Here is a 24,103-nt window from a genome sequence, read left to right on the forward strand (position 1 = left end):
GTAAATGATCAAAATAAACACTTCTTGTTATACATTAATGATCATTTCAATCAAGTGAAATATATCAAAGACCAAAATATACATATTTATTATATGTTAAGGACCATTTCAATTAAGTGAAATACATGAAGGACCAAAACAAAATATTACTGGACTATTTTGGTCATTTTCTCTAATTATTTACAACTCAGTTCTTATTAATATGACAAATATATAAGTTTTAAAATGTTATCAAAGTCATTAAGTTACAAAACTCGACAATTCCAAGAAAAAAAATGAAAGATAAAAAAGAGACTATAAATAAAAAGAAAGAGAAAAGCATTAGAGAGAGAAAGTTAGAGAGAATGAAAGAAGGGAAAAGGAAAAGCTCAAGGCTTCTGTTGGAAGCCGCCGGAGCGGGGAGTAGCCGTGACACCCGCAAGTTGGATTTGGACGGAGAAGCTGCTCAGCATCAAGAGAGAAATGAAGATCCTGAAGATGCCGGCAGCGAACGCGAGGAGGAACCGGTGGCCGGAGAAGGAGAAGAAGAAGGAGAAGAAGAAGAAGAAGAAGAGAAGGATGAAGTGCCTGAGGTGATTCATATAGAAAAAGGAGATGGCGATGGTGTTGCTAAGAAGGTAAAACCACAACTTGCTGCAGGGTTTTACGAGATTGAAACTGTTAGGAGAAGGAGAACTCGAAAGGTTAGTTTTTTTTCGTTTTTTGTTTTTTTTTTAATCTATTTAATGGTTGATTAAACATTTTTACTATTGATGTAGTTTTGTTTAATTAATTTTCCTGAATTTTTGGGCATTAATTTCGCTGATTTTGCTTCTGGATTTGGGGATCTTGGAAATGCTGTGGAAACTAAAGGGTCAAGTCCAGTATTTGATCAAATGGTAAGTATTCCTATGGAATACAAAAATTTAGCTTTTGTTGTACTCCCTCCATTTCATATTACACCCCGTGAGAAAGCTTTAATTAACAGTTGTACTTTACTAAATTAACTTTATTAATGATGTTTTCTAACTCTAAATTTGATTTTGGGGTACAGCTGTTGTAAAAGGTGCAGGGTAAAGAATAAAATAGGGTTATTAAATAATAAGTAAAAGACAAAATGAGAAGAAATTATTAAGTAACGACACGATCCTACCAAATCGGTTGTTATACAAAATGGGACTTTCCGTTATTACCTAACAATGAATTTAAACGATACGATGCAATAAAATTTAAGTAATAGTCAAAACAAATATGATATTTAAACTCACAATACGATACAACGGGTAAAAACCATCCAAATAAGGTGTAAGAAATTACCCAATCCTAGAAAATAAGGAGTGTTTTTACTAACTTACCTTAATTAAATGCCTTGAAGAAAGAAGTGATTCTTTAATGGTGTAAAACTCCATGTAATAAAACAAGGGTAATTTTGAAAGAATAAGATCAATACCTTCTTGAAACCCTAAAAGACCACTTATTTTGAAACAAAATGAAAAGCTAAAAACACCACTTATATAGCAACAAAAGGAGTAATACTAAGGATTGAGTAATGCCTGAGTTGCAACTTGAAGGTTTGAGCCAAATTGAACAAGGTCGGTCACTGAAAAAACTCTTTGGCTGAGTACATCAACTAAAAGCTTTCAAGTAAGGGAGCCAGAGAAAGAGAGAGCGGATCTGAGGGATCAGAATGAATCTGCTGCAGCATAAGAGTTCTATACCCCTTCCGTTCTTAAATACTTGTCATGTTTTATTTTGCACATTTCTTAAGAAAAACATTAACTAGAGGGTAATTATCCTTATTTATTACTTCTCTCTATTTAATTTTTCTCTCTTTTGCACCATTTTAATATCTCTCCATATATATTTCTAAGGGCAAAGGTGCAAACAAACAATTATTATGTCTTCATTTTTCTTAAATGACAAGTATTATGGACTATCTATTTTTGGCAAGTATGCCAAGCATCTAGGAACGGAGTGAGTAATAGACAAGTATTTAAGAATGGAGAAAGTAATGAATTTCTCTTGATTTCGTAAATTGGACAAGTATATTGGAACAACCATTTTTAGTATGGGGGCCATGTAATATAAGATGAAGGTTGTAGTTTTTGGTTCCAAGTTACCACCTTTAGTAGCTTGTAGGTGATAGTTTCCCACAGGCACGGCCCAGTGGCTAAGAGCCTGACATTCGAACTGTAGTGAACGAGTTCGTATTTCTTCATGGTCATCACTGTCCAGTCCATTTTTTCTGCTTCCAGTTGACTATGTGAAAAAAGAAAAATAAGTTGAAGGTGATAGATGTTATGTGTTTTTTTGTTCAGGCGTGGCTGGCCGGAGACGGCAAATACATGGGAACCTGAGAAGAATCTGTTGTCCTGTACTGATATTATTGATGCATATGAAGAGAGGTTTCTTCTATTTATAATCCTTTTTTTTTAGTTCCTTATACTGATTAGTGTATAGGGGATAGTTCTCTTTTTAATCTTTGGTACCTTTCTGAATCTGTTTCCTTTCACTTTGTAGCTTGAAGTCAGGGAAACTACGATCAACACGCAAGCGTAAGCGGAAGTTTGGGGCTACACAGACTCAACCCAAGAAAAAGCAGCAGCAGCGTTCCCCTGCAGCAGCTACATATAATGTGCCAGCAGTGAGGGTTAGGATAATTGAGGAGCCTACACCCTCACCCCCTTTGAATGTTTTGAAGGCTACGAATCGTGTGGACAGTAATGTTAGTGAATTGAACAGCAAAGTAGACAAAGTGGTGAATGGAAATGGTTTGAGATTGAGAGAGCAAAATGAGTTGAATTTGAAGCTGAGTGAATTAAAAGGAGCAATGTCAACCAATGGGAACCCTGTGGATATATCTGGTAATGGTCTCGCAAATGGATTTCCTAAGGTTAATGGTGCAGAATTTTATCAGTCTGATCGCTGTACTGGAGCTAAAAAGAGGAAATCTGGTTGTGTTCGGAGATTTAAACGGGAGACTACCTCAGCTGTGAAGGATGATATCCAAGATGCGTTAGCAGGTGGTCCTTTGGCTACTTTTATGCAGGACGGAAGTCATAATCATGAATTGGTCGGCGGTGACTTGGTTTGTAAAAACAAGTCTGATGATTCCAAAGATGGGTATACCATTACGCAACTTGTCAACCCTGTAGGATATAAAGCTTCTTTCTCCAATGATATGCTGGATGTCTCAGTGACCTTTGTTGCCAAGAGGTTTGTGAATTAAAACCTACATTTCTATTTCTATGTTTGCCAGCTAATTTTGTCAATATGTGTGTTGTGGTGGTGTGATAATCAGAATGTGCAATCTCTAAACTTTTTATTCATTTCTTTACAAGTCAAAATAATTTCATTGATGATCAAATCAATACACTATCACTATAAATGTGTGATCACATCAAACTTCAAAAGAAATTTCATCTAACTATATATCACAAAAAATTCATCTAAGAGGAGTACCCACCAGCAAATTTTAGATGATAATATGATTTCACCCAAGTTTTCATTGATGATCTGGTTTGTAACACTTAATCTTCTTTTACAAACTGGTTATATTTGTAAATCCTTTGCAAAAGAGTATCAACATCATCACATTTCCGGTCTTGAATTAGTCTCCTGAAAGCTATTTCCAGGTTATTTTGCTTCCGTTTCTTCATGTGCATCAACATGCATTCTCCTACATTGTGATCATAAATAAACAAGACAATTTATATTTCAAAGCTCCACACCAAACTACCAAGTGGATTTAAATAGGATAATTTGTTTTTTAATGTCTTCTTTGTCTTGCCCGTGCTCATATAATGTAAGAGTTCTCACCCTCTACAGACTCTATAACTCATCAATTACAAAGCCTGAGGTAACTACCACAAGTATATGCCAAATCTTACTCCCCCATCTGCTAGCCTTGTTCCAGCCTAAAATCAATGCCTCTCCTCCACTCAAAACAAGCAGAAACAGTGTCATCATGTAGAACCTCTCTAAAATTTAAAATCATTGAAATGATTAGTGTACTCAAGTTGATGTGTTTTAGGAGAAATATCCATTTTTTTCTGTATACTAGTGATGCTTGATGCCTTGATCTATTCAGTGTGTCTGGGAGTGAACTAGAAGGTTCAAGATCATGATTAACAACTATGAACTTTTCACTTGATGTGTACTATGAGATGCTTATAAATCTTCTAATCCTTTCTTGTCTTTCGATATATATGTTATTTGGTTTTCCGTTTTCTTTCTTTTCTGTTATGTGGAATGTTCTTGATTGAACAAATATCTTCCATCTTCTATGTCTAACAATGTGAACATTGCAGTTTTTGAATCTTTTTTAAAAAGGAGCGAAAACTTTAGCCTTTTACTTAGCTTATCAAATAGAGAGAGAATCATAACTTGAATCTGTTTTGACCTTCAAGTTGTTGAGATTCGCTGATTAAGACTATTTCTAACAATTAATATTTTAACATGATCAGTTGTATTAAGTTTCACAGAAGTTGATTTATTAAACAAAGCCCTGCATTGGGTATACAAGGAGTCAAGGATATTGAAATGAGTTATAAGATGTCTTGAGTCACTCCACCAATTGGCTTAAAGTTTTTGAATTAGATGTTTAGGTTATTTCACATGATTTTGCTTGGTCCTTTCTTACACTCAGTAGTTTGTATCAAACCTAATAATTGGATTACACGGGAGATAAGATGTTGAGTTTTAGGAAATCCCATATTAGTTATACATTGAGCACCCAAAAGGTACAACCAAGGGTGTGGTCTAGCAATCAATGACATTGCAATGATGACCAGGGGAGACCAAGGTTCGGATTTGGACAAAAATAAAAATAGTTGTGTGATTTCTTCCCATCTGCCTAAACCTTAGTGGGTAGAGTTACCTTGTGTTTGTACTTGCGGGTGGTTCAGGTAACCAGTGAAATAGTTGAGTTGTACACAAGTTTGCTCGGAAAGCACCGTTACAAATAGAAAAGGGGATCCAAAGGGATTTATTAGGATCTCAGGCCAATCCCTAATGTTTAAAGGTTTGGGTTCGATATTTGATTGTTTTCATATAATAAATACCAAATCTAATCCTTTTTTTTAGTTAAAGTGAAATATACCAAATCTAATCTAACGTCCCACTCCGTGTTTATACTGCATTCCCTTTTGGGTTGTGCTTTGTTTTGGTAACTTGTCCACCAAAATTGTTGTAAGAGAGACTCTTTTTTTATGGTCAGGATAAGCTAAAAGTTCTCAGATTTTCAAATCAATTTTCAGTGTCGTTATTCTGTTGGTCCCGTTACATCATACTTTTAGTGGTACTTCTTTAGTTATCTTTGATTTTTTTTTCTTGATGTTGTGTCACTTGTTTTTCTATAACAGCGATGTAATGTGTGTATAAGTTGCAATGACCAGTGTGATAACTTCCTTCTGTTTTTGTTTTTTCTCTTTTCTTAATGGAGTGAGCTTGAACTTGACAGTTAAGTTCATGGTCGCAGCTTGCTCATACTCTCAGTGGCTTCACCAATTTTCGTGCACATCTCTAGATTAGCTATTCCTAAATTTTCAGTTCAAATCAGCTTTGCTGATTCGTTTATTAGTTTTTGTTCACATTACATACTTTTTCTTAGTGGTTGGCTGGTTGCCTGCAGGTCCGATGGAAATTTAGTGCTGGTGGATAACAAGTTTCTGAAGATGAATAATCCACTTCTGGTAGCTATTTCTCTTTTCTCTCTTATTGGTTTTTGCATCACCATAGCAATGATTTTACATTTTTTCGTATGGATTATTAACAGTCATTTCTCAGTTTCCATAAATATAGAAAACTTTTAGCATCTGCCATGTAGTTTTAAAATCACCACAACTTCATTCTGATATAGCAATCAAAATATTTGCTGTGATCTAATTTTGTAATGGTTTAGAAGTACTACATTGATAGTGCCTGGAAATCTGAACTAGTAGACTCTATCTTTTCCTCATTGTATTTTTCTGATTAGAGTCTCACCAAGTGTTTTGGCTCATCACTTAAGATAAATTCCTGAAGATGTTGTAATTTGTTAAAAAATAAACATTACCTCATTCTATTTTGTAATTATGGTTGTTATTTGACAACTGTATTGATATATACTCCTAACTCCAGTTATAGAAAGTATTTCCTTCCGCTTTACTTAAATGATTCTCATTTAGTCTCTTAATGGAAATATTGTGTTTGTTTCTTTTGGCAGTTGATAAATTTCTATGAGCAGAATATGCGATACAATCCATCTGAATGAGTTGGCTGCAATGAAGGAAATATATATGTAGCTCGATTAGCTTCATCTCTTGCCTTATCTTATGTAGAAAATGTTGTTATTTACTTGTTATAAAAAGCTGCAGGGTGTTAACTTATTATGTTTATTAGGAAGGCTAGTAAACAGCATGCTAGAATATATGCTGTGAAAAACTTATATTAGGGTTTACTGTTTCCCAATATAATATGCTTCAGAGTTATATCTCGATGTGTACCCAGTAGATGAGATGCCGGAAGTAACATTCTTCTGACCTTTTAAATGTTAAAAATCATGTCGGAATTCCGTAGTGGAGTCCAAATAATCCGGATTAGCACTGCCTAGTGCGGCATCTGGGGGAGAAGCGCTCCCTACCAAGGGTCTTTTTATATTTAGGTCTCAAACTCGAGATTTTTGATTAAGGGAGGAGCAGTTCTATTCGCTGCACCACATCCTTTGATGGTGTTTTAATCCGTTTGATATTCATGTTGGTAAATCTTTTCTTAGTTGGTTACGGTGGTCATGAAAAATGCCATTGCATGCCATTATTAGAATTTCTTGGCAAGTTTTATATGATATCTATCAAAAAAATAGTTTTTTTTTTTTTTTGGAATCCTACATGTAGCTGCCACAACCTTTGCCACAGCTTTTGCCCTTTGGGTAAGCACTCGAACTGCGTATTAGGTAAACTTTAAGTCCTACATGATCACCCTTCTTTAAGTTTGACTTTTAGTATTCAAAATCCACTAGATTACCTCGTACAAGACCAACAAAAGGAGAAAATCCTTCCTTTTTGGGGTTTATTCGTTCTCGTGATTCAAATCCAAGACTACTGATTATGGGTAGAGAAATTTCGTCTATTTCCACCACAACACGCAAAGACAGTGCTAAGGCATCTAGACTAGACATTATCTTCCAAAAGGAAGCATAAGGTGATGTGACCATGATAGCTGCAGCTTAAAGGTCTACTTTATATTCTCCTGTTTGCATGCCAGGAGATTTCATATTTTTTTTCTCATCAACACATACTACCAAAACAAAGTACTTTATTGTGTTAGGCAAAAGTATGGGGGACATAGGGCCATCACCAATGGTTCCTTCAATGATTGTTGTGTTTCTTAGTTTGCTCATTGTTTGGCCAACAATTTCTAGTATAGGTGGAGGTGCCACCATTCTTATACTAGTTTTGTTATTTCCCATCTCATTGACACTTGTTGTATACTTGTTGTCAATATTCATTCCTGTGCAAAATATATCATCTGCTACATATTGGGAAAACAGTAATACTGGTTATGTTACATATGATGGAGAAGGCTTGTTTGGGGTTGGAACTATGCTCCTAGTTGTCCTCTTCTTTGTTTTGTACAGTATTTTGGGATGAGTTCTCTTCTCTGTTTAGATGATTGCATAGTGAATTAGTGATAATTGTGGAATGATGACGGGTTGTCATAGTTGTGCGGAGTTGAGGGTGGCAGTCATTAGAATTATGCATGTATTAATTATAGAGATTAGTTATGCAAAGATGAATTGGTTATTCCATCATAAAGTTGATCGAGCTTTATGCGAAAAAAGCAACTCAAGAATGTATTATTTTATCCAAGTTTCTTTCATGGGGATAATCATAAATCACTCATGAATTATACTTCCTTTGTCTCAATTTATGTGATACATTTTGGATTTCGAGATTTAAACAAGTCTATTTTTGACCGTAAATTTTTCATATATCTTTTCAATATTTTGAATTATCAATTATTGTAACGTATAGTACTTTTTATGTAGTTTACAAATATATGAATTTCATTTTAAAAAATTTGAAGATTTCACGAGCAAATTCTCGATCAAACTTAAATTGTTTGACTCTCGAAAAGCGAAATGTGTCACATAAATTGGGACAGAGGGAGTACATATTTTAGGCATACCAAAATAGTAAATCTATAACTAAATACGATACTTACACCTTGTTAGGATGGTTGTTACTCGTTGTATTGTATTGTATTGTTAGTTTAAATATAATGTTTGTTTTGATTGTTACTTAAATTTTATTATATCGTATCGTTTAAATTCATTGTTAGGTAACGATGAAAATATCCATTTTATGTAACGATCGACTTGGTGTGATTGCGTGTTACCCTAATATTTTCTTCTAATTTTGTCTTTATTTATTAATTTACACCCTCTATCAGTTTTTAGTTGTCCATTTTTTCCTTTCTTTGTGTCCCTTTTTACTCATCATTTTTACAAATCAAGAAAGAACAATTTTTTTTAAAATCTATTATACCTTCAATTGATTAACATTAAGTTAATGTATTTGAAAAATGTAGTAAATAAAGCTATTTGGGATCCTATTAATTAATAGGAATAAAATGGTAAACTCACTATACAATCATTAGTTTCTTAATAAGCGTGCCAAGTAAAATTTTGACAAGTGGACATAGGAAGTAATAATTACTCCCTTTGTTCCTAATTACTTTTCCACTTTTGAATTGACACACATATTAAGAAAACAATTATTGATATAGTGAATTTACTATTTTACCTCTATTAATTATGAAGTGAATGAATTAACAATTTAAGATTTTCAAGAAGTTCTACCATTTTCAAAGTAATTAATTGAGGGTATAATAGGAAAAAAAAAGTTGTCATTTCTTGATTTGTCAAATGAACAAGTAATTAGGAATAAATAAAAAAGAAAAAATGGACAAGTAATTAGGAACATAGGGATTATATTTCTTCTTTTACCCTACATTTTCAGAGTAGCTCTACATGTATTCTACTTTTCTCGTAGGTTTTTATCATTCAAATTATGCATTTGTGACATTATATAAGGACGGAGAACAATACATTCATTAAAACAATACAATACGACACAATATAACATAATACAATACGATACATAATGATCATCCAAACAAAGTGTTAATGTGCTCAATTCCATACGCAACACTAAAATGTTAAGTCACCCTTTCCAAAATAAGTGCCACTTTAGCTCGGAACTGAGTTCAACAAAGAGACGGATTAAATATCCAATCATTGAAGAGAGTGTTCCTTGTTCTATCTGCATATCTTACTGTCAGAATTCCGCCGATGACTTCCTACCCAGCTCCCATAAACCCGACCCGAACCCGAATAGGATGGATAGGAACCGGCGTAATGGGCGGCGCCATGGCCTCTCGCCTTCTCTCCGCTGGCTATTCCGTCACAATCTACGCTCGAAATCCTTCTAAAGTTGTTCATCTTCAATCCCAAGGTGCACTTCTTGCTGATTCCCCAGCTGATCTCGCACGCAACAGTGATGTTATTTTCACTATGTTGGGTCACCCATCAGATGTTCGACAAATTGTGTTAGAGAGTTTGATTTCATCTCTTAATCCCAATAGCGTCATTATTGATCATACCAGCAGTCATCCAGTCCTCGCTAAGCAAATCTTTGATGCCGCCCGAGAGAAGAATTGCTGGGCTGTTGATGCCCCTGTGTCTGGAGGAGATATTGGGGCGAGGGAAGGGAAATTGGCAATTTTGGCTGGTGGAAATGAGGATGTGGTGAAGTGGTTAAACCCTTTGTTTGATGTGTTGGGTAAGGCGACTTTTGTGGGTGGACCAGGAAAGGGGCAAAGCTGTAAAATTGCGAATCAGATTGTTGTTGGGGCGAACTTGATGGGGTTGAGTGAAGGATTGGTGTTTGCGGAGAAGGCGGGGTTGGATAAGAGGAAATTTGTGGAGGCAGTGAAGGGAGGAGCAGCTGGTTCTATGGTTATGGAGTTGTTTGGAGAAAGAATGATTGGGAGAGACTTTAGGCCTGGTGGGTTTACAGAGTACATGGTAAAGGATTTGGGAATGGGTTTAGATGTTGGAGCAGAGCAGGGTGGCGCCGTTGTGGTGTTGCCTGGTGCTGCATTGAATAAGCAGTTGTTTTCTGCAATGGTTGCTAATGGAGATGGGAAGCTGGGCACTCAAGGGCTTATTACTGTTATAGAGAGAATCAATGGCAAGTGAGATTACGAAATCTTAATCTTGTGCCAATGTTCTTGTTGAAATCTCATCAGTTGCAGAAGTGGACGTCAGCTGTGGATATAGACTAGGCTATAAGGAACGGAATTGCATCAGCTATATTGGTCTGGTGAGTTTGGTTTTGGCTATGCTTAGTATTGTGTGACACTACTATGCTGGTATTGGCCTTACAAAATTTGTTTGTTATATACACTAGAAGGAATAAATACGGATTAGTCAGCCATTATTTCTTGATGAATGATGGCTTTAGGCTGACGAGTGATAACCTTCCATTGATACCGTACTCAGTTTCAGTTCATGCTTAAACCGTGCAATGCTATTTGAGATTATGGTATCATTTCTACGTTGGATAAAATGTTAAATGTGAAAAAAGATCAACATAGGTTTAGAAATCAAGTTAATACTTTCATTTTCAAACAAGAAGAAGCTTCTTGTAAATCTGCGAAGTTACAATAATACTGAATCGAATCAAACATGTTACAAAATTCATTCAAAGTTGGAGTAGGAAATCAATTTTGGTTAGGATCATTTATCCAATTTTATAATGTTGATTGTTGATGAGAACAAAATTTTGAAAAGCTACTTACTAAAGAATAAAACTACATACTCGATGAGTCCAAATGGTACGCGAGGAAAGTTAGTTCTTGGGTAAAACAATTCTCTCCAAAAGAACCATAGCTGATTACAGAGATTAACAAGAAGAAAATAGATAAATTGTCTACCTATTTTGTAGTCAGACTTATCAGAATAAAGAAACAATTCTCACCTTTACATGAGCTTTTAATAATTCTAATTTTCGACTGCGGAAAATGGTAACTCGATTGTCAATAATAAATGATGACACATTTATGATGCTTTCTTTTCCTCTTCACTATATCTACTTTCCTTCTGAAAGAAACTGAATCTAGCAACAGTAGAAAAAAACCACCTTTATTACAGCAAAATTCCGAGGCTTATCATTTTTCAGAAACATCCAAATGTAGGTTTGATTGGGACTCCCTTCGAATTCTTTAGGCTTGTAATCACCTGGTATGACGAAAAATACCTCTTCGGATTAAGCTATACATTCATATTGCAGAATCCCATCTACAAGGAACTCGGTCCTCCAATGTCTGACTGGCTGGTAATAATCTGGTAACACAAAAGAAGTCCTTCAGAATAAAATTTAAGCGAGATGGCAATCGTCTATTTTTGAGAATACAAGTCCTATAATCTAAGTGACAAGCTATTGAATACAATCTTCAAGTCACTTACCCTATTTTTAAGCTCCATTCCATCAGGAATAACTATTTTCATGCCTGGTCTTGCAGCAATACTGACTTTCCCCTAAATTTTCAAATAAAGACAATCAGCAAGTATTAGAGAGCATTTTGAAAGAAAAACAAACGCCTAATAGTTCTCTCTCTCTCTCTCTCAAACAAAGTAAAAAATCCTGAATATTACGACCAAAAGAATGCATCAAAGCAGAGCATCCTGATGAGATGATAGGTGTTTATTGGGGGAAAAAAAAGACACCATCCTGATGAGATTATTGATGTACATTTCTTACCTTTAGAGTTATGCCAGTTCCAAACCAAACATCCCCCGTCACCTTCAAGCTATCAAGTTCTATAATGCTTGGAATTGACTTGAAAAGACTACGGAAATCATCAACCTGATCAACAATTTACATATGTTTAATATATGAAATAAACTGATAAATGAACGTTGTGAAAAAGATGGATGCACATATTTACATTTCCAAACTCAGGTCCTAGCTCAATAGAAGGATCCTTGGGATTTGCTCTTGCTGCATTTCTCACAAGAGTGCCTTCAACTGAGGTGTAGAGATCTGACTGCAGAATATAATAATGATGACAAAGTTAGTAGATGTAGTCTTATATCATGTGTAGAAAATATAGTTAACAAGACCACCCTTCAACCTGCAAAATGAGCAAATCTGATGTTCTCTCAACTGGAAGGTATCTTGACCATGGAGTATCAATAGCAAATGCTCGATCGAAAAACTGGATCACATGAGAAGGTAAGGTGACAGATGATATCAGAAAGAGAAACACCAAACAAAGATAAAACAAGCTTTGGTGTATATGTGAAACAATATATTTCTACTTGAAGGTGCTATTGCTTCAGAAACATATCTTGTGACCTTTGGATAATAATACCTTAGAACTGGTAAAACCCAGATCATTTCTTTGTAGTAGCCTCTCAACGCAGCTCATACTCATCCACCTGAAAAATTACAACAGAGCAAAATGATTTGATTCCACTATATTTTCCACCATGAAAGAAAAATAAAAACCAAATCACTTACATTGTATTGATTGATTTGACATGGTCCTTTGACTTCGGGCCACGAACAATGAAAAACAAAAAAATAAGATTCATCATACAATGCAAATCCTTGAAACTCAAATAAATTGCACTGTAACAGTTCACAAATACATAAATTTACAGGGTGTGCAGGAAGGAAGGAGACTGATTGTGAAAGCCTATGTCACATTTACTTGATTCTAGTATTACTTCATAGAGTAAGTTAAGAATCCAGTATCAGTGCATTCAAGGAGTTTAAAAAGTCTTTTGATGTACAACAATAACAACATACCCAGTGTAATCACAAAATTGGGATCCGGAGAGAGTAGACTGTATGCAATCCTTAACCCCCTATCTTGGGAGGTAGAGCAGCTGTTTCAGATAGACCCTCAGCTCAAGGGGAAAAAACAGGTTTAAAAAATATACATGGCACAGCCATACCCTTGTCGTAATAGTTGAAATAAACAGAATCAAGCCAAATGAAGATTTTGGGAAAAACATTAGCTGGGGGAGTTGAGGAAAAACATCTCGACTAATATCAATGCAACTTTCACCTAATGGATTCATGATCAAGTTAGAGATAACTGATGCATCTGAACAATAGACATGGTAATTCAATTTAGTGATTCCTACAATTTGATTTAGTTCTAACGAAAAAACAAAAAAATCTAAACAAATTTGTTCCCCCTCAATTGTCTTTTTCTCATGGCATATAACTTGACCCATTAACATCTAGATGGAAAAGTTCACCGAACCCAAATTTCAAACAAATATGAACCAACACTAGAACTCTTTTTAAAAATTTTTATGATGAAGTAAGATAATATTATTAACAGTAACCCCTTGATGAATAAACTAACTAAACATCTAGGTTTCAGGGAGTGCATTGGAACGTTTGTCCAACCAACAGTTATCCAATCTCTTGTACTGTATAACCATCATACTAAGCACAACTTTAATTATCTCTGGTGTGGACAAGAACTTTCTTTTATGACTTATTCCCTGCTTAGGAACAAACTTTTACATATTTAAAAAGAAAGAAAAAAAATTATCACTTGGCTTCCAGTTTTGACTGATGAATTTTGCTCATCTGCTGAGAGCCATATATTGGTTTCTTACATTTTCTCAAAGCTTTAGAAACTGCAGGGGTTATTTATGACAGCTAACTTGGTTCAGGTGAAGTGTAAAACTCGGACCTCATGTGTGAAATTAAACATCAGAACAGGTTTTTTATTTTTTAGACAGAGTCGGAATAAACAGCTAACTTGATTCAGGTCAAGTGTAAAATTCGGACCTCATGTGTGAAATTAAACACCAGAACAGGTTTTATTTTTAGACAGAGTCGGAACAGGGACATTGATAAACTCCAAATTGCTCTGGTCTGCTGAGAACTACATGCTGGTTTCTTATGTTTCGTCAAAGTTTTAGAAACTGTAGTCGGGGTTATATTTGACAGCTAACTTGGTTCAGGTCAAGTGTAAAACTCGGACCTCTTGCGTGAAATTAAATGTTGTCAGAACAGAGACATATAGTCTAACAACATAATGAATGCAGGCCATAACCAACCTGAATCCTTCCTTCCTGAGGCGGAAGACTCGTCTCTTCCGTTCCTGAGGTGGTAGGCATTACCTGAAATACTGAAAATTATAGCAGCAGCAAGCAGGTACAGAAAACTGAAAAGAGCTGAAATTAGTAGCTGCCTGGTGATACCTCGACACAATGTTCTATGCTGTTTTTAATCAAATGATTCAGAATTTCTGAACAAGCAAATCAAGGAGCTGTCCAAAACAATATCACTCAGAAGATAAAAGATTCCAATCACCTCATGCAGAAAAACAATAAACAAGTTATAAAACTAGCAAAAGGATACTTGGGTCAACAACTTCAGCAAGGTTTTCTGACTGCAGCAGCAGGAAATACTCCTTACCCTGTAATATACATACACATAACATTGAAGAATGTTCCATATTCAGCATGATGTTCAAGTTAGCAAACCTCACATAATTGAGAAATATATTTACATGTATGTTTGCACAAACATGCTAGTTAATAGTCAAGAGAACTCATGCAATTACACGAAAGATTGTTCTAGATTTGTTCTGCATTAGAATATGATAGAGCAACCTTTCCTAATTTTATCATAATTATGAATCTCAATTTTAGGTAATTTTCCTCGTTAAATAGCTCATTTTTCAATAAGTAGGATTTTTGCTTGTTTAGTGTTGGCCTAAATTACGGTACAAGGAGTCCTCTTTTATTTTTGTTATCAAATTCAATAAGAAGCCTTGATCCTTTATCCCATATGGTATCAGAACTTCTAAAACCTTGTGAAGACAAAATTTTCCTTCTTTTCAAAAATTTATTGTTCTTGTATCTTCCCTGACGTCCCCGGTGGCATCAGGCTTCTGGTGATTATTCTGGTGACATCATCACCATCGACCACTATTCCAACCATTCTTCATTGCAACTTTTCAAGCATACATTCCTTAAAAAAAATGTGTTCTCTTTTTTCTTCTTGGTATCAGAGTAAAGAGGTGTTAGATCATTAATTTGAACATTGAATTTTAGTCGTTCCGACAATTTTTTGGCTACGTTTTAGCTGTTCGTTAAGGCAACGCTGATGATAAGATGGGGAATAGCATCTCCCTACCTTTCTCCAGGGACAGACAAAAGATTCATCTACATGTCCACTAGAGAAAGCATTTTCTCCGATATACTATTTCCAGTGATTTTTCTAGGAAATAATTCCAGCACCCTTTTCTCCGGGGATTGTTCGTTATTTTGAGAGACACTATCCATGCAACTAGTTTAAATACCTTGACTTACTGAATTCTCTTGTTTTCAAAATTGGCAAATTCAAGTTGAGTCACCAACTATAAGAGGGTGAGAAATATCACCGTGTAGGTTTCTTTTGGATGCCCGAGAAATCTGTATGGGATCAACCCTTAGACCAACTGCAACTTTCGAAACTCGAAGGTAACAGATCCGCTTCTCTACCCTTCTCCATTCAAATACCAAGCTTAGTTCACATGTCACAGGACTCGAACCTGAGATCTAAGTCACAAGTTTCTCAGCATTTCTCACTTGAACTAAATCCTTTTGGGACAACAGCATAGGTGGTTTTCCTTATTTTTTTTATGACAAGGGAAACCCGTAGCCGCTACCCTTTGGGTGCGCACAGGGTAAAACGCCCGCTCCTATGCAATAGCTCGCAAACCACATAGGAGAGGTAACCCGCACTAGGCAAGCCTAGTGCGATCAGCTCGACCCAAAAGGCAAACCCCTTGCTTTTGCTGACAAGAGGTTTCGAACTTGAGACCTCCAACATGGAAGCCCCAAGCTCAAACCACTGGGCCACCCCGAACGGTAGGTGGTTTTCCTTATTTAGTACTTCTTTATTTCACATAGTTTGAATTTCCTTGTTTCATGTAACCATAAACTCCAACATAGAGGTGCTCTTTTACGTTGATAACATCTCAATTCAATTAGATATTTTCTCTTTTCATAGTATGTGTGCGTGTGTATAGGAAAAAACAGCATAAATAATAATACTGCCTAACTTTCTTGCTAAGGTCTTACTTTGGGTAGCAATAAAACTCAACACCATACACATCTCTACCTGAGAAATTAGTGGTTCAAGCTTCCCACTGCTGTTCAAAGAAAGGAAAACCTCCAGCAGGTTGGATGGATATCTACCATGAAAAAACAGACATTAGATAAAAACCAATATAGTTCAAGATCAAAACAAGCTGAGATTCATGGCAATCATTGACAGCAAATCAAGTGCTTCAGTAAGAAATAAGTGTTGATTAGATACCACTGCAGCCTAACTTATCTTTGAATAAACACTTTTGAAATGCCTTAATAAGGACATCATAACAGACTCTTCTTTTGCTTCCTTTCGCTTCTACAATCAATAAAGTACCTTAGAATCCTTCTCAAATACAAGCAATCTCTTACTCAAGAATCCATAGTGTCCCTGTAGTTACGATTTGTAGGTAGTTCTTATCCAGAAATTTACTCACTAAATTAACATAGCAACAAACTGTTTTGAGATTTTTTAAAAAAAGTTAGCATCCAACTTCAAATGTAGTGCTGTACCCTTGATCCAGTTTCAAGCTGATACACATGCACGATGCTTAAACAACATACATGTTCAACTTGCTCTATCATCAAATGTGACGATTAATTATTATTGGTAACAAGCTTTATTCTTTCTTTCTAATATTTGAGAAGCCAGTGCCAGAGTAGAGGTGTTTTGAGGCAGGGGATGGATAGAGAATCATAAACTCACTGAGTAAACCTTTTCCTTTGTTTTGGTTCATACTATCACAATGACCCAAACCATACAAAAGATATCACTATTTGCAGATTAACTAGTTCCCTAGACTTGCCAAAAGTCCTTGTCTAAATGCTTTAATCAACCAGTAAAAACTCGTATACAGAAATGCAAAATATAGATCACAATCTACATGATGGTGGATAGATTTTATTTACTCATTGTGACGTCATTCTTAAGTAAAAGTAAGACTAAACATACGCACTAAAAGTTTAGTCAGCATAAGAAGAGTGACGTGAGGAGAGATTTGAGGGAGTTGTGGTGCTGCAATGCAATCGATTTCGTTGGTCCAAGAGAATGGAATGATAAATGAAGACGTACCACAAGATTCCTTCAAATTTCTCGTATTGGAAAAGGGGAAAAGGCAGTACCAAGAAGAAAAAGTAAATTCCAGGTAGCTTTTATGTTGCACTACGTACTAGAGAAGTTTCCCCCCCTCCAAACAACATCTTATGCAAGATACACTTCTGCAATACATCTCTCCCAGTCGTTTGACCTTTTCCTCGCTAGGCCCTAAATTTCAAGATATTGAATTTGGAGCGCCCAAAAGGATGCGGAAAATCAACAAAGGCATAAGGAAGAGTTAATCAACTGAATGCCTAGAGGTCAACATTCAAGAATTATACACAGCAAAGTTGTATCAATGCAGATTTCTGATTTTACATAGCAAAATATATTTTGATTGTTTAATTCTAAATAATAAAATTAGGAACCCCAGGGCTTTGGTCTAGTGGTAAGAGCGCAGTGACGTCAAGGGTTGGAAACCTTCCACGGACAAAAGCTGGGTTAAATGGAGAAGGGAGGAGGAGCGGCCCCATTATTCATCAAGTTCAATATATAAATAAAAAATTGAGATTCCGTTGAAGATAATTATGCAAAAAGAGGTGAGTAATTTAGTTGTATAGCCTAATAGATCTTCCCAAAATGTAACTGCTCAGACTTGTCTGTAAAATTTGCTACGGTCACACAGTTTCACATTAACTGGTTCAGAAACTTCTTTCAAAGAGTTCTCCGGAGAAAAAGAGGAGTTCTCGAAAAACAAAAATAGCACCATTCAACCACTTAAAAATTCAAAACAGAGATAAGTTGCAAAACAAGATTGGGTGGCATGGTGGATTGTTTCAACCCGAGTGAAATAAATATCCCGCTTATCTTTTTTTTTTTTTTCATAAGTTCTTTAATCTTCAATTTCTTTGGAGTATCAAACTTTGTACTCACAGGCACAAAGAAGAGAAGGAGTAAGTAACCAACTGATATCCCTTCCAAAAATAACAATTGTTTCAAATTCAATATTTACCAAAACTTCCTAGAATAGAACCCCTCATCCATCAAACTATTAATTTTATTAAGAGTCCACAGTTCTCTAGTATAACTCAGTAGAGCAAGGCATCAACACAAGCAACCAAAAATAAAAACTTATTAAACAAACAGAGCCGCCAATTCTCATGTGCATTGTTTTGGCAGAGAAAATAAAGAGATACAAACATTAAGTTCTGGTATAAATGGAACTTAAAGAATCCACAAAGTTTCTTAGGGAAAATAGCCATGAAAAATCATATATGGAGGCAGACAATGCATTATATTTATATATTGCAAGAAGGTTCAATTTCCAATTCCGATCAGAAGGGGATCACTATCGGAGCAGGATATAATATCAATCCTTGATAAAAGCTTGTGAAGAAATAGAGAAACAAACAAAAATTGTGGTATGCATGGTACTTCAGAATACCCACAAAGTTGCATAAAGAAAGTAGGATGAGAACGCGTGCATGGTGGTGGAGAATGAACTACACACGTGTATCCAATGATCACACCAAAAAGACACAAAATTAAAAGAAAGTATGATTCAGAAGTAACAGCTCTACAGGATTACTGAAGTGCAAAAAGGTTCAACTTCCATATCATTTTCCTTTATTTTTTTCAGCTTCTTTTTTCAAGTGGAGGGAGGTCACACGGGGTAAAAGTTGTTCTCATAAAACAGGCATATATGTCCTTGAATTACAACATAGTACTTCTAGTCCAAAAATGACACATTTTGCAAATAATTTAAAATGCTAAATATGTACAAGCAGAGAGCAATAGCAAGATGGGTAGAAGAGACGGACGAAAACGTACAACTTTTCCTGTGCACTGGATTTATTGAGGGTCCGCGACTCTGACATATCTTCAATATTTTCTTGTTGACGTTGGCTCTAAAAATCCATTGTAATAGCTATTTACTTCATAAAAAAATGAAGTGCAGAAAATAATAAAACAGAAAACGCATCACATGTCAGAATATTTTAACAAACCTGAGTGAAAGTGTGGATATTTTTATTTGGGTGCTTCTCCAGAACCTAATTTAAGTTATTAGCTAATTAGTTCCCAGAAAATCACATTAAAAAAGCTCAGAACACATGTGATATAACATCAGTCACCTTCATGATGCCATCATGTGTACTAGGAGTATTCATCATCAGCAATGGAATATTGCAACCATATTTTGAGTTGATGGACTGCAAACACATATCCAGTCAGTTGTCCAAAATTTACACATTACAAATCAGCATAAGAGACTAAACAATGGGTTGCATAAGAAACTGGGAAATACCTACCTCAATATGATTAACGACCAAATCTAGACAAGTTAATCCGTTACATACTTCAAGTGCAGATCTGTATATCAAAGCAACACTAAATAAATAAAGATAAAAGCAAGAGCAAGATAATTTATCAAAAAGCACTACAGATCGAATCTGTAATTTAACTGCAGCTGCATGGATCCTTTACATATCATTCCAGAACACAGCATTTTTGTGATTGAACATTGAATTCACTCCACAAAAATGTATTGTCTCTTCTAATACACTAAGAACTTCAAATCAGTACAGGTCATGAGTAAGCTCTGTTAAAAGTAAAAGATATTTCCATGGATAAAGATAAAGGGGTGAAAGTCTTCCACCCAACCTTAACTCGTGTTTCTTCTTTTCTTCTAAGGTAAAAAGTCAAATGCAATGACTTCAAAAGTCAGCAACCAATGCATTTGGTGATATATGAAATGAAGGTTAGAATAGCAAAGTGTGTACAACAAACATACTTGTAAGAGATCACATACACAAAAATATTCAGATAATCAACAGTCCAAGATCCATTTCTCTACAAGGCTAAAACCCTATGGTATTTGCATATAAATTTCCGGAATTAGAACATTAGACTCCTCTATAGAACAATATTGAGAATCAAGAAAGAGAGCCTTAAATGTTATTACCAGAAGTTAATTGCAGCTAAAATCTTATAACTGTAGAATGGATTCGTCAGTCTAATTACTAGTACAACAAACGAATTTGCTTATAGGCTGTGATCACTTAGGAATAATAAAAGGAGGAAAAGAAAACTTTTGGACATCAAGTATAGTAAGAGAGGAAAACAAAGTGTTCATTGAGAAATGAGACCAAAATTGGAGTTGACTGTCATTTCGAAATAAGTGGAAGGTTTTATTTACAGAACAGTAGTCACCATCCAAATGGAAAGGAAGTTTTTGCAATCTATGTGGTACAGAAGTGTCACTTTCTCCTCTAGAAATAATTCGGGAGGAGAATGTAATATAAACCGGTAAGGTTCTTACTTCATTTTCCAACCAGGAAAGCATAAGTTTCAGAATTTATGAAAGTCTAACAGGCATGAAGTACCTCTCGAATAAACTCAAGCTATCACTGCAGTAGTATCTATAAACATAATAAAACAGAAGCTCTAGGTGGTGCAAGTGTGCAAAAAGTCCGCATAACATAAAATTAAAAAAGGCACTCTTAATCAAAAAAGAGAAATAAAAACATTTCTATCTGGAGAGATCATATATTCTACAAAGTATCAGCTTTGAGTAAATAACAATAATGTTAGAGACATTAATCTTTTGGTGTTAATTAATGATATATCTCAACTCTCAACTGAATGCTTACTTTGGTCCACTGAAACCCATATCAGATCCCAAATGACCATTAAACTTTAGCACGACAAGTTTGTCCAGTAGCTGCTTAGTCTCGGTAGCATCTGCATAAAAAGGAGACCAAGTGATTGTTATATCAATCAGATACATAAATAAAACATGATTAAGTTACCTTAATGCCTATGTACCTTTAAAACCACAAGTGTTTGTAAGAAGGACAAAGAATCAACAAGAATATTTTTTATAAGGAATAATCAAGAAGAGTATAAGAATCATATACTTACCCTCAGAAGCGGGTTCTAATCTTTCATAAGGCAGAACATAAATTTTATCCTTGCCGACTGTCTTGATCTTGTCAAGTTGTTCAACTTCCTCTCTACAGCCAAATTTCAGGCAGAAAGGGGGGTAAACGTCAATAAAGCAGTAAATTAAAACTTGAAATACTGCTTGAAATCAATGAAGTGATAATAGAAGCACACAACATTCAGAACTACAACCCTCTATACTATATCTAGATACCAAAACTGTTTTAAATACTTCAGTCGTAACGTATAGCAATTCTATAGCTAGTGAGCAGGAAGAGATTGTTAGAGGAAATTGAATTTCAGATCAGTAAAAATAAGATGCACTATCAGTTTTCCAATTAACTAATCTGATAAGGAACCAATCATCTCTTGTTGCATTGTGGATTTGGATGGTAAACTGTAAACAATTGCATTCTCATTGCTTAATTTCTCTTGGGTGTTATGTTACCAAGGGCTGTGGAAGAAGCAATTATGACTTGGAGATTGGAGAAAATCGACAATGAAAGGAAGGCAGAATGGAAGACGACACCTCGTCAATACCAACACCCTTTTAGACGATATTATCAATTAGAAATTTTAACTTAATTTTTCTTGAGAAGGTTCTTTAGACTATACCTTCTGGTGTTATTCCTAGTAAATTCTAGAACTTTGTTCTTTTTCTTACTGGAATTCTAGAATGTTACCCAGCCTCAAAGCTAACTCCTTTATTATATTCTTAAAAGAGATCTAAAAGCTATGGTACCTTTGAACTATCACAGCAATGTTGTAAAGTTGGAGGCAGCCATGTTTTAATATCCATATCCATTGCTATTACTCATCAACGAAAATAGGCGACCAAATCCTTTTCTCCTAGTTTTCAACGCCATAGTGTATCATTCATTATCCACCCGTCAAAATAATGTAATCAAATAGGTAAAGTTGAACCCCTCAGTTTTCCCCCAATCAGCTAGTGTCCTACATACATTTTTACCTCAATGAGTGTGAAATTCATATCACAAATAGACAAACATGTACAAGTTTCAAGTCATCACACCTAAAAAATTGATCGTACCTAATTTCAGGCTTTGCAATTGCAGAAGCTCCCAAGGCAGCATTCAACCTTCTCTGCTCGTAAAGGAAAGTCTTTGTAATCAAATTACAAAACAAATACACAAATTGCACGGAATCCTTGGCAGGCACAGGATAGGTAATTTTCTTGTAAATATCCAACGGCATACTCGAATCAACAAGACCCACAATCGGAATTTGCAACTTAGCAGCCTCTTGAATCACAGAAGACTTCCTCTCCGTATCAAAGATAACCACACAATCAGGTGGCTGTATAGCCGTAAGGTTCAACTTCTTATTCCTTCCTCGAAACTTTCTCGGACTCGAACTGTTTGTTAAAAAGCCTCCAAGACGCCAAGAAGTATCATTCCTACACCCAATCGTTTCCGTCATCTGATCGATAATTTCATCGAAAAGGGTGTTGGTATTGACGAAAATGAAGCGGGCTCTTTGGCGAACGAGTTCCCCAATGAAGGAACAGGCGTTACGGAGGCAGATCAATGTCTTTTCGGAATCTATGATTGTCATTCCATTCCGGGAGCCTATTGAGTAGATTTTGAAGTGGTGTGCCGCCACACGGCGACCCAAGTGGGCGTTGGTGCTTAGGAGCTTTTGGATTACTACTGAATGGATTGTCATTGTGTGAGAAAATAGGGAAATGGGTTGTAGTTTGTTGTATAGATCGACAATGGAGGTTGAGGGTTTAAGGGTTTTGAGTTTGAGCACGAAGGGCTGAGGCCTCCGGCCGCTAAAGTCGTCCAATTGTAGTCTCTAAGCTCACTTGTCCATATAAATGAAGTGCATATAAAATTTTGGAAAAAAATTGGGAAATTAATAATAATGTCCGCGTTAAAATTGAAAAAATATTTTTCATAAGTAAAAGTGAAAAAATATATTTTTTGTAATATAATCAACACATTAAGTATTAGATCAATTTCGCTCGATTATATATGTTATCCAGAAAATAACTTCGAGAATTATAACTTACACAAGTGAACTATAAATTTTCAAAGTAGAGTATTTGTTGGGAGGAAGATGTGATATTATGTTTTAACAAGATATGTTGACGTGAGTAATAACTTTGATGAAAATTGTTGACAAGTTCTATCAAATGAGCATATTTTGTGTTGTTCAATTGTGTTGAGCGGACATAATTTTGGTGCAAATTATTCAATAATTCTACTAGATGGATATTAAATAATTCACATATTTGAACCAATATTATATGTCTACCATCTACTTGATGCTATTTATATGTTAGATATCTAGCTAAATTGTTCACAAATTTTGACTATTAAGGAATTTGCAAAATTTATCTGTATTAAATTTAATTACTTTCTTGATTTCACATGTTCCTTTTAAAAAAAAAAAATTAACAATTTATACTTAGTCTTTTCTCAAGATAAAAGGACTTACATTTTTCAAATGAAAATGGACCACGGGGGAGGAGAAAATGACAACGTAGGGATTTATTGCTCAAGCAATCCTTAAATAATCAATGTTACACTTCGTTTTTTTTGTACTTCAAAATGTTCTTGTGGCATAAATTTAATTGATTCTTAGTTGTTAGAACGGTGTGGTAGAGTGGACACTTGTAACATGGATAAAACAATTGCACTCCGGGGCGGATCAATTTGTTGGGGAGGGTTCACGGGAACCTAATAATTTTTGCTCAAATCCTGTAATAATGTTTTGTATCTATGAACACAATAACCAACATTTATTCAAACAAAGTGCCAAACCATAATTAAGGTAAACAGTCATTCTTCTTCTAAATGCTACGTAACACAAATAATATCAAAGATCACCCTCACCAATACTGATTCATCATCAACTTCAAAGCAAAAAACAAAACAAAAAAAGCAACTCGGTGGACTAAGCTCCCATTATGCACAAGTCCAGAGAAGGGTCGGACCACAAGGGTCTAATGAAAGCAAACAAAGTTA

At 35.3% G+C, this 24,103-nt stretch overlaps 3 protein-coding genes across 3 annotated transcripts; 2 read left to right on the forward strand and 1 right to left on the reverse strand.

The window, feature by feature from the left end:
- Positions 1-282: 282 nt before the first annotated feature.
- On the forward strand, positions 283-6,481 carry LOC125841725 (chromo domain protein LHP1). Its single transcript, XM_049520904.1, has 6 exons — positions 283-683; positions 853-878; positions 2,298-2,384; positions 2,500-3,195; positions 5,612-5,672; positions 6,185-6,481. The coding sequence occupies exons 1-6, from the start codon at positions 345-347 to the stop codon at positions 6,230-6,232; spliced, it is 1,257 nt and encodes a 418-aa protein (XP_049376861.1). The 5' UTR covers positions 283-344; the 3' UTR covers positions 6,233-6,481.
- Positions 6,482-9,267: 2,786 nt separating this feature from the next.
- Positions 9,268-10,551, forward strand: LOC125853450 (probable 3-hydroxyisobutyrate dehydrogenase-like 2, mitochondrial). The gene has a single exon (XM_049533141.1). The coding sequence runs from the start codon at positions 9,311-9,313 to the stop codon at positions 10,217-10,219; it is 909 nt and encodes a 302-aa protein (XP_049389098.1). The 5' UTR covers positions 9,268-9,310; the 3' UTR covers positions 10,220-10,551.
- Positions 10,552-10,959: 408 nt separating this feature from the next.
- Positions 10,960-22,935, reverse strand: LOC125867337 (UTP--glucose-1-phosphate uridylyltransferase-like). The gene is made up of 18 exons (XM_049547800.1): positions 22,162-22,935; positions 21,090-21,181; positions 20,819-20,909; positions 19,478-19,538; positions 19,301-19,378; positions 19,175-19,219; positions 18,999-19,075; positions 16,164-16,236; positions 14,415-14,472; positions 14,255-14,301; positions 14,111-14,173; positions 12,546-12,577; positions 12,397-12,463; positions 12,157-12,240; positions 11,971-12,069; positions 11,784-11,888; positions 11,489-11,560; positions 10,960-11,365 (listed from the first exon to the last, which is right to left on the reverse strand). Exons 1-18 carry the CDS (start codon positions 22,794-22,796, stop codon positions 11,321-11,323), a joined length of 1,824 nt encoding a protein of 607 aa, XP_049403757.1. The 5' UTR covers positions 22,797-22,935; the 3' UTR covers positions 10,960-11,320.
- Positions 22,936-24,103: the final 1,168 nt, after the last annotated feature.

This window comes from Solanum stenotomum, chromosome 1 (assembly GCF_019186545.1).
Source record: "Solanum stenotomum isolate F172 chromosome 1, ASM1918654v1, whole genome shotgun sequence".
Lineage (NCBI taxonomy): Eukaryota > Viridiplantae > Streptophyta > Magnoliopsida > Solanales > Solanaceae > Solanum > Solanum stenotomum.